The following is an 11,528-nucleotide window of genomic DNA, read 5'->3' as shown; positions in this document are numbered from 1 at the left end:
GGATTGGGTCTGGCAGCATAGCACTTGACTTGCCTTCAGAAAATAAAGATTGATTAGAAAACTTGTAACTTGAAAAACACTTATTTTCACGCTGTCCCTCCATCATGTACCCATAAGTGGACGACCACTGCATCCCGATGGTGCAGAATTAAAGATGCCTGGCTACTCAAACTCCTTGCTCCGGCGAAACGATACGCCACGCCCACTAACGTTGGTTTGTAGGAACAATGGAGCTGAATAATTCAGTTTGTCATCAGGCATTAAAGTGATGCTCCAGAACTTTTGGATAATTTCAGACAGTAGTTTTGAATGTAGTGCTCACAAGCCAAAACGGGTACACATTTTTTTGTTTACTATGTAATCCAATGGTGTACTTTGTCATTCATTTCGTAAGATATGTTACATTTTTGCAATTGGTATGAAATGTTATGAATCCACTTCGTACAATGTGTTACAAATGTGTTGTGCTTAAGATCCCGGACTGCATCTTTAACTTAATCACACATTCATTTCCCTCTTCTGATTATCCCACTGGATCGTGACGTGGACTTTATGTCCTGTTTTCCCCGTCTATGTCCATCAACCCTATCATGTTTCCTCGCCATTCAGACCTAATTGAAATGTCTTAATCAGCGATATCAGACACTTAAAGATATAGAAAGTCATGTCAGAAGCTAGCAGATTCATTACTTACCAACAACAGCTGCAAATTCCAATAAAACATAACGTTTTGAAGTTTACTTTCCTTGCTTTGTCGAACAACACTATCATGAATCTAGAAAATGATTGTTGTGGGGCAGAGTCACGTATTTATGTTGTTTCATAGCACAAATGTTTAATGGCAAGTTTCTCATATTGGCTTTAGCCACGAAGGGAGCAGTCCACCTGCCCCGCAAGTGCAGGGGGGTTGCCTAGCAACACCGGCCTAGCACGATACATTCCCATGATTTGTGAATCAGTTTGAATCAGTTCAGACCGAACAGCTAATGCCACAGCCGACAGCTAAAATTACTTAGAAAAATACGATTTCTGCTAATAGGGTGAAGTATCTAGCAAAATAACTACATTATGGCTTTCACTAATTATAAACGATTTACATATAATAGAAATGTCAGTACATTTGTGGACACACTTCTTACTTAGCCTACTCAACCTTGAATTAGTCTTGATACCATACCCGGAGGGTGATTAAATCATATTTTATATGTTATAAAGTTATAAAAAACATCCGAGGAAACAGAACCAATATTTTAGATTTAATCAGAAGTAACATGATGCTCTGTTGTTGTTGTTTGAAATGAACCTTTGCTCATTTACTTTCAGTGTCATGATAATTCTGCATCATACATATTTTCCTTGGGAACTGATGGATTCAACAGAACAGACTGTTCTCATTGGGATGAATCCAAGTTAAAGGTCATTGCCCAATACCAGCTTACTAAGTTTCAGCCTCACGGCTAGAGGGTAATGCCAAGAACCCACGCCATAGCCTGTGACAGCTTGTTCATTTATTTTTCCATGTGAAGTTGGGCTGAAGAATTGCTGATGTATTTGAAGTACTAAGCTTTGTGACACCAATGTAGCTTCCTGGAGCAATGCATGATAACAGCTGCAGCACCTGTTGCTGACAATGGCATGTGGCACTGAATTGTGACATAATCAACTTTGACTGTTCTGTTCCTGAATCATCGACAGTACATTTTCAATGCTGGAAAGAGGGAAAGTTTGTATGAGGTACAGTGGCTTGCGAAAGTCTTGGCATGTTTCCTATTTTGTTACCTTACAACCTGGAATTAAAATAGATTTTTGGGGGGTTGTATCATTTGATTTACACAACATGCCTAGCACTTTGAAGATGCAACATATTTTTTATTGTGAAACAAACCAGAAACAACACAAGAAAACAGAAAACTTGAGCGTGCACAACTATTCACCCCCCAAAATTCAATACTTTGTAAAGCCACCTTTTGCAGCAATTACAGCTGCAAGTCTCTTGGGGTGTGTCTCTATACACTTGGCACATCTAGACACTGGAATTTTTGCCCATTCTTCAAGGCAAAACTGCTCAAGCTCCTTCAAGTTGGATGGGTTCTGCTGGTGTACAGCAAGACAAACCACACATTTTCAATTGGATTGAGGTCTGGACTTTGACTAGGCCATTCCAAGACATTTAAATGTGTCCCCTTAAACCACTCAAGTGTTGCTTCAGCAGTATAATTAGGGTCATTGTCCTGCTGGAATGTGAATCTCCATCCCAGTCTCAAATCTCTGAAGACTGAAACTGTTTTCCCTCAAGAATTTACATTTATTTAGCACCATCCATCATTCCTTCAATTCTGACCAGTTTCCCAGTCCCTGCCGATGAAAAACATCCCCACAGCCTGACACTGCCACCACCATGCTTCACTGTGGGGTAGTGTTCTCGGGGTGATGAGAAGTGTTGGGTTTGCACCAAACATAGTGCTTTCCTTGATGGCCAAAAAGCAAAATTTTAGCCTAATCTGACCAGAGTACCTTCTTCTATATGTTTGGGGAGTCTCCCACATGCCTTTTGGCAAACACCAAATGTGTTTGCTTATTTATTTCTTTAAGCAATGTCATTTTTATGGCCACTCTGTCGTAAAACCCAGCTCTGTGGAGCTGCAAAGCTCCACAGCAGAGATTGGAGTATCTGTCCATGGACAGATACTCCAATCTCTGCTGTGGAGCTTTGCAGCTCCTTCAGGGTTATCTTTGGTCTCTTTGTTGCCTCTGATTAATGCCCTCCTTGCCTGGTCCATGAGTTTTGGTTGGCGGTCCTCTCTTGGCAGGTTTGTTGTGGTGCCGTATTCTTTAAAACTTTTAATAATGGATTTAATGGTGCTCTGTGGGATGTTCAAAGTTTCTGATATTTTTTATAACCCAAGCCTGATCTGAACTTCTCAACAACTTTGTCCCTGACGTGTTTGGAGAGCTCCTTGGTCTTCATGGTGCCGCTTGTTTAGTGGTGTTGCAGACTCTGGGACCTTTCAGAAGAGGTCTACTGAGATCTACTGAGATCATGTGACACTTAGATTTCACACCGATGGACTTTATTTAACTAATTATGTAACTTCTGAAGGTAATTGGTTGCACCAGATCTAATTTTGGGGCTTCATAGCAAAGGGGTGAATACATACTGTATGCAGTTTTTTATTTTTTACATAAACAAGTTATTTTTTAAATTTCACTTCACCAATGTGGACCATTTTGTTTATGTCCATTACATGAAATCCAAATAAAAGTCCATTTAAATGACAGGTTGTAATGCAACAAAATAGGAAAAATGCCAAGGGGGATGAATACTTTTACAAGGCTCTGTATGCAGAGAATGTCAGTTCAGGGAGACATTTTCAATCTTCCATCACTGCATCAATCATTGCTCACATGCCTACCTGCTGAACTCATGGCATGAAGCTGTTTCATCATAGTGTCCTTTTCAGTGGGACAGAAAGGGAATAGCGCAGGGGCTGGCTGGGACATAGCTTCAGAAAGTGGCTGGGGCTGGGGAATAGCTGCCGAGGTTGACAGCCAGGGTGTCTGTTTCTGAGGCTGTGTTGATCTGCACCTTACAGAATGACCCCAAATAATTTCCCCAGCGGGCACTTGATGTTCCTCAATCAGAGGTCGTTATACTGTCTCATAGACTCATCAGCCATGATTTATCAATGTATACTGAACAAAAATATATACGCAACATGTAAAGTGTTGGTCCCATGTTTCATGAGATTAAATAAAAAATATGCACAAAAAGTATATTTAATTATACAAAAAGTATAAGCCTATGCTTTTACAAAAAGTATAAGTCTATGCACAAATTTGTTTACATCCTTGCATTTCTCCTTTGCCAAGATAATCCATCCACCTGATAGGTGTGGCATGTCAAGAAGCTGATTAAACAGCATGATCATTACACATGTGCACCTTATGCTGGGGACAATAAAAGGCCATTTAACAGAAAGGAACTATTATACACAACAACTTGCTTGTGAGACCCACAGTTGGTCTATGACAAATGTGGCATAACATATTGTTTGTCCAAAGTGATGATTGGTGATCAGTAAAGGCACACATAAACTTGTACAAGTCTCTGTTTTCTTTAGAAAATTATCTAGATAGCATGTATGGCATCGCTAAAAAGGCCTTGATGTTGAAAATATCTTAAATATATTATTTACTACTCAAATCTGGTCAATCTGTTCAGTGACAAAATCAGTATTGCTAAAGGACAATGTAAAGAGAGGTCCATCTATTGCAAAACTTCCAGATAGCATGCTAGCATTTCCAGGATCTATACCTCTACATCATCACATGGAATTATTGTACCGATATAACTACAGGGCAACCCTTACTGAGGAATGCCTGGGTAATCTGTCCACTAATACATGCACTGATGATGAAAACGTTGACGCGTGATACAAGAACAATGGACTCAGAATGATGAATAAATGTTAAATACATTCAGATGAAGATCAAAATGTTCCCTGTACTTTGGCTCTGACATTTGGGTGAAAGATTAAATACAATGTATACTATGTGCTCAACTCTGGTACCAGAGGTCATATTACTTTGAGAAATATCCTGAAGCATTTAGCCTATGAGGTATGTGAAAAGTCTGAGGTGCATGACTGACCTTTAACCTGGTTGTGTGGTTAATACTATGCTAATACAACTCAATGAAATTAAATTGGTGTTAGTCACTCTTTCAACTGGTTACCTTCCTCACCGGACAGCTGTGAACCAACCTGAAACACCAACCAACCTGAGCCAACCACGGTGACAGCATTGGCAATGGTATGATGTAGTAGGGTAAAAATAGAACCTTAACATTATAAGAGGCTCTGGAGAACCACAGTACAACACACAACCTCACACACAGACCAACTGTCCTTCATCTCCAGCCAAAAGCAAGTCCCAGAGAAGCCTATAGATTAGCACATCTAACAGGGAGTTAGTCAACTCTCTCACCTCTCTCTCCACTATGCTCTACACACACAAGATTAACAGTCTAAACAGTGGGGATGTGTATCTGGTAAATGCCCACTGCGATGTAAAGGAGAAGGACCAGGAGAAGAAGGAGTCCTACCAGGCCACTTGGCTGGACTTGGTGATGGAAACGAGACCAGAACAACAGTATGCACATTAGCATGATCGATAGTTTAATCAAATTGAGCTTTTAATCACTGTTCCAGCCAAGTGCTGTTGTTCATGTTCAATGTGTGCCACAAATTCAATATCATCATTCACTAAATTAACACATTTTCACAAAGATTATATTGGTCTTACTAATCATGTGTCTAAGAACAGCAGGACACTTTCAAACTGCTCTTTAAAAAACACTATTTCTTGACCCCAGGACCACATTGTTTGAAAACGACTCCTCGCGAAGGGAGACCTACAAGCAAAAACAGGTGGTTCTTTTCTTGGTCCAGAGAAACCCCAGTCAGAGGATCAAGATGGGCACAAGGGGTGGGATGCTGAAGGAGTACCAGCTGCCGTACAAGAATGCCCTCCGTGTGCCCATCTTCACTCCCAGCAAAGCCGCCTCACCCAAAGACCTGTACAGATCTCCCTCTCCATCAGAGTACAAGTCTATCGTGGAGTTTGAGACGATCGCCAAAGGAGTATGTTCAGATAAACAGGAGATTTTTGAAATCACTAAGGACTTGCCTAAAGTCTCCCAACCTATCCATGTTAACTTCAGGGCATCTAGTCTTATATCCCCAACACGTGACTTTTCACACTCCTTCAGGGTGTTGAAAAGGAAGAATGAATGCAGGACGTTGGAGGTCAAATCAGAGGAAATTATATCAGCAATGTGTAAATGGCAAAGGTGAAGGGAATTATTAATTTCTTTATAAAGAGACTTTTAACATAATTCTGGCTGTGAAAGTTATATCGAGGGAGCTGTTAACATGTGTAAAGGATAAAGTGAATTGACAACATTTTCTTGATCAGTATCATAGATATCATGGTCAGTATATTCAACCTAGGAAAGTTTTTTATTGGCAAACCTCATGTAGGACCTCTTAAGGCAGGGGTCCCCAAACTTTTTTCCTGTGAGGGCCACATAACTTTTCCCTTCTCTGAAGGGGGGCCGGTGTCAGTTTGTAACAGAAAAAGTGTGACGATCGTAGGGGAGCTTAAAAAATGTATTGTTTTCCAGAAAGCCACACATAACCAAATAACCCTTTCCAGGTTCTTTACAGAAAAAAAGTCAGGAAACAAATAATAACACTAATGAAATAAATAATAACTAAATAACCCTCTCTGAGTTCTTCACAGAAAAAACAGGAAATAAATAATAACTAAATAACTCTCTCTGGGTTCTTCATAGAAAAAAAAGCCATGGAACATTAACTTTCTGTCGTGCCATGCACAATCTTAACAGATAAAAGTTCAGCTCAGTTGTCAGAGCAGAATCTCTCTGACACATATGAGCAGTCTCTTAAAGTTCTTGTGTTCCTTCCTTATAATCCTTTTGTAGGTTCCAGTAGGCTTGTAGACACCACTGTTTGCAGCTCTCTCTCATCAACTTCCCTGTAAAAACCACAAAAGAAGCAGGTTGAGAAACTGAACTAAGTGATACAGCACCTACACAGCACAATACATTTCACTACCAGTATGGTTGTAAAGATGGATTTTATCCCAGTAGATTTTATTATGATTATATTTGTTTATGCTCAGAATGACTCATTCAAGTCAGAAAAGTGAGCTTACCTATGTATGTTCATCAGTGTGAACTGTGGGCCTGCATCTGGCTGGTGAGAAGTTGAATATCAGGTTCCATTCTAGTTACAGCCAGTCTCAAGCACTGATGCAAATGTTCATCTGTCAATCTGGATCTCATCGGGGTTTTCAGCAGTTTCATGCGAGAAAAGGTTTTCTCGCAGATATACGTGCTGCCAAAAACTGTGGACATTTTCATTGCGTGTTTTTTGATGTTTGGATATGTGTCGTTTGGGAGGGCGGCATAGAAGTCAATGAGACTGTTGGGCTTGAATGCGTCTTTCAGAACATCACAGTTCTGTAACTCAGCCAACTCAAACTGATATGAAGGCTGGGCTTCATCAAAGACGGATTTCTTTTGCATGAACATGTAGTTCACTGAATCGCACACCGAACTCCGCCTTCAGCATTTCCAGTGCTTCCACGCACTTTTCAGCTGGGAACGGGACCGCTGGGTTCTCTGTCGACAGGTTTTGGGTAGCAGGAAGATGGACGAAGTTGCGCTTTTTCACTTGTTCCAAAAGCAGCGCTAATTTCACCTCAAATGCTTTTATGTGTGAATACATGTCGCAAATGAGTTTCCCCTCACCTTGTAGCTGCAAGTTAAGGCTGTTAAGTATTTCTGTCACGTCTGTTAAAAATGCGAGGTGCCATTTCCATTCTGGGTCGATCAGCTCTGGGACCGTTTTGTCTTTTAAATGAAGAAATGCGTTAATTTCGGGTAGCAGCTCGTAAAAACTCAAAACTGCCCCGGCTCAGCCATCGGACCTCTGTGTAGTACAGCACATCTCCGTGCGTAGACTCCAGTTCAGACAGGAATTCTTGGAACTGCCTGTGTTTAAGTCCCTTTGCTCTGATGAAGTTTATGCACGACACCACAACCTTCATTACAGAATTCAACGCGTCTGGTGATTGTACTCGCCGACAGACTTACGGCATTAAATGCATCTTTCTTCTCGGGACACACCTCCTCCGCGACAGCATCCATACATTTCTTAACAAACTCACCGTCAGTGAAACGGATGCCTGGTTCAGCTGAGCTTGGCGTACAAATGTATTCTGCTGAGATAGTAGTCCACTTTTTAGCTTTGAGAGTTTGTCTGCTCGTATTTGGCCTTGCAAGCTATCGTACTTGTCTTTGTGACGGGATTCATAGTGTCGGCGAAGATTGTATTCTTTGAATACCGCCACCGTCTCTTGACAGATGAGACAAACAGCCTTTTCTTTGCATTGAACAAAAAAATTATCGTTTGTCCACTGCAGGTTAAATACCCTGCATTCTGAATCAATTTTCTCTTACCTAACCTTTTCGCCATTATTCCGTTCTCTCTTTGACAGGGCCGGGCCTAGGAATTTTTTTTCTGGAGGCCAAATAGGAAAAAAATTCGATAGCGTCTCTGGTATTGTTCAGAGGGCCGGGCCAAATGTGCTGACGGGCCGTATCCGGCCCGCGGGCCGTAGTTTGGTGACCACTGTCTTAAGGTATTGTCATGGACATGAGCTGGTGCTGCGATACAAGGAAACAGAAGCTAATGTCTCCATCTAGTGGTGAAGCATCAAGATGGAAATGAAAATGCCTTTCCTATACCTACATGTAACATTTTGGCTGGTGTACTGCGATGTGATCAGTAATGTAACAAATACATCAAATAATAAAAATGAATCCAAACAAAGGATTTATTTATAGGATCTCACCCATTCAGTATGTATTTTCACAGGCGTGTTTATTTAATTTCATTCACAGACAGACTTGCCTATAGTTGACATCAGTAACAACATTCTAAAGGTTCTGTGTAATAGAGCCCCACGGTGGAGGTGTTATAATACCCATAAAACATAGTGGTCAAACAGGGAAATGGTTCCAATTGTTTTTCCACCATTTTTCCCATAGGGAAATATGGGCTGTGTTTCATGTAAGCTTACCCTGGCAAGACATTTTGAAAACCATGTAAATATCTCTTGGACAAGTTGACTTTTATCAATATATTCACCATTATTTACTCTCAGTTTCGGAAATACTAATTATCATCTAAGTAGACATCATGCAAGACTGCAAATCCCTGCAAGCTCCTGCAGGTCATATCTAGATGACACCTTTTCTAACAGGTATTGTGCCAATTTAAAACTTGCCCAAGACAGTTGACAGAATTGTCAATTTAAAGAAATGTAGCCAATTTATTAATTACTATATTTAGCTAACATTAGATAGTTATTCCAGAGAATATTACCTTTGCCTAAAATCTTCAGGCTCATCCAAATTATCATGGTATTTGTAGTTCTTTATGGTAGCCACATTAGCAGATAATTAGCATTCATTTTTTTTTGGGGGGGGGGGTAAATACAGGCAAAAATATTGATAAAAGTCACCTTTACACAGTTGTTAAAATGTCACGTATGCCTACACAAAACACAGCCCTGATTTGAAGTGTTTCTAAATCCCCTACGGGGAAAATGAATGGTGGAAAAACTATTGGAACCATTTCCCTTTTTGACCACTAGGTTTTACTGTGGTACTCATACTGTGGTACTCATACTGTGGTACTCTATACTAATTCATTTCTGTGGTAATGTTGTATTTGATAATACAGTTAAACATCTATGCCACAAGGTGGCATCATGAACATACAGTTACTACAGAAAAACAGCTTGGTGTCACACAGTATACACTGAGTGTACAAAACAGTGGGAACACCTGCTCTTTCCATGACAGACTGACCAGGTGAATCGAGGTGACAGCTCTGATCCGTTATTGATGTCAGTTGATAAATCAACTTCAATCCGTTTAGATGAAAGTGAGGAAACAGGTTAAATAAGCATTTTTAAGCCTTAAGACAATTGAGACATGGATTGTGTATGTGTGATTCAGAGGGTGAAAGGGCAAGACAAAATATTTCAGTGCCTTTAAACTGGGTATGGTAGTGCACTGCTGGGTTTTTCACGCTCAACAGTTTTCTGTGTGTATCAAGAATGGTCCACCACCCAAAGGACATCCAGCCAGCTTGACACAACTGTGGGAAACATTGGAGTCAACATGGGCCAGCATCCCCGTGGAACACTTTCAACACCTTGTAAAGTCCATGCCTTGACGAATTGAGGCTGTTCTGAGGGCAAAAGGGGGTGTAACTCAATATTAGAAAGGTGTTCCTAATGTTTGTACACTCAGTGTAGTTGCCCCACTCTGCAGAGCACTGCTGTCAAAATCCAGTCAAATCAATCAAATCTAATTATACATGTCACTAGAGGAATAAAATACAAAATAATGAAACTATATACAGGCAGTACCAGAAATATAACACTGTGCATGGGTATGAGGTATTTGCATATATGTACATAAAGGCAGGGGTAGAGTGACTAGGCATCACATTAGCAGAAGCTGAAATATCTCTTGAGTCCCGTTCCATGGTCCTCCTAGTTCAAGTTCAGTTACAGTTCCACACCTCTGTCCCACCTTCCCACATAGGAACCTTGGGCACCCTGGGCTACTGCTTCAGCCTAGAACCAGCACCCTTGTCTGGGGTGGGGTGAAACAACTTGTTCCTGGCCGTAGATACAGCAGATAGAGGATTACTATGCCTCAAGGATTACCATACCTGCCCGAATGTAGTACTACGGTTAATTAAATATTGGCAGGGGGCGCTGTTTTGAAGCTACCACGGAGCCATTTTAATGCTATAAAATAAATGTATTAATGTCTACATTTGTTTTTGATAAGTATATTCTATTACAGACACCATAATGCATACTTTTAAATTATATTAAGTGAACTGAACCTGAAAATTCTAAATCAACACCTAAAAAAATATTTCTGAAAGCATTTAAACATTTTGTATTTATTTTTTTACAAATGTTGCTGTCCCCACTACAACAAAGAAATACTTAAATACATGTAATTTTGTCCTTTGAACATTTTTTAAAATAAAGTACAATTCCATTCATTTCTATGGAGAACGGCTCCTTCTGGGGAGTACCAATATGGCAGCCAGTAACTTCAAAGCCTCTCACTGGCCACTACATAGCATTAGCAATTCAGGGTTTATACTGACAAGGTACAAATCTGTCGTTCTGCCCCTGAACAGGCAGTTAACTCACTGTTCCCAGGTCGTCATTGAAAATAAGAATTTGTTCTTAACTGACTTGCCTGGTTAAATAAAGGTAAAAAAATAAAATAAAAATACACATCATTGTCTACTAAGGCCTTGCTGATCACACAGCCACACGATGAGTCTCAATAGAGCTTTGCAGGTTTTTTTCAGGAAGCTGATAAAGCATGGGCAGACACACCTGTCTTATCTATCCTTATCTAACTCACTTTATTGGGCTGGCAGGCCAGATCCTGTTTCATGTGTAAACATTTGTCTCTTTTGAACAGTCTGACGTTATACCACATTATTAAAAAGGCACTGCCTCTGAAATATGGCTGCACAGTTCTCTAGTCATGGTTCACATGGTTCATATTCACTAATCGATGGGTTGGTTGTTTAGCAACAAAACTGATGTGTGCCCAACTATGGGACAAAAAAAGATGGGGTTGGCTTAAAATTTTCACAGCATGTAAACACATTTTGGTCTCCAATTTTTATTGAAAACAAATAGGCATACATTTGCACAATGAGCACTATTTGTCTCTCAAAACATACACTACCGTTCAAAAGATTGGGGTCACTTAGAAATGTTAATGGTATATCTACATAGGCGTACATAGGCCCATTTTCAGCAACCATCACTCCTGTGTTCCAATGGCACGTTGTGTTAGCTAATCCAAGTTTATCATTTTAAAGGGC

General features: G+C 40.3%; 1 protein-coding gene across 1 annotated transcript; it reads left to right on the top strand.

Annotated features, from left to right (window-relative positions):
- Window positions 1-4,995: 4,995 nt before the first annotated feature.
- On the top strand, window positions 4,996-5,963 carry LOC124004733 (telethonin-like). Its single transcript, XM_046313460.1, has 2 exons — window positions 4,996-5,151; window positions 5,375-5,963. The coding sequence occupies exons 1-2, from the start codon at window positions 5,000-5,002 to the stop codon at window positions 5,853-5,855; spliced, it is 633 nt and encodes a 210-aa protein (XP_046169416.1). The 5' UTR covers window positions 4,996-4,999; the 3' UTR covers window positions 5,856-5,963.
- Window positions 5,964-11,528: the final 5,565 nt, after the last annotated feature.

This window comes from Oncorhynchus gorbuscha, linkage group LG19 (assembly GCF_021184085.1).
Source record: "Oncorhynchus gorbuscha isolate QuinsamMale2020 ecotype Even-year linkage group LG19, OgorEven_v1.0, whole genome shotgun sequence".
NCBI classification, from domain to species: Eukaryota; Metazoa; Chordata; class Actinopteri; order Salmoniformes; family Salmonidae; genus Oncorhynchus; species Oncorhynchus gorbuscha.
This window is presented reverse-complemented; position numbering and strand designations above follow the sequence as displayed.

What these genes read in the sequence shown, in the direction of transcription:
- LOC124004733 (XM_046313460.1), top strand. Translation starts at nt 5,000, where the DNA reads ATGCTCTACACACACAAGATTAACAGTCTAAACAGTGGGGATGTGTAT. An exon ending in GAAACGAGACCAGAACAACA is followed by an intron (nt 5,152 to 5,374) that starts GTATGCACATTA and finishes TCTTGACCCCAG; the next exon opens with GACCACATTGTTTGAAAACG.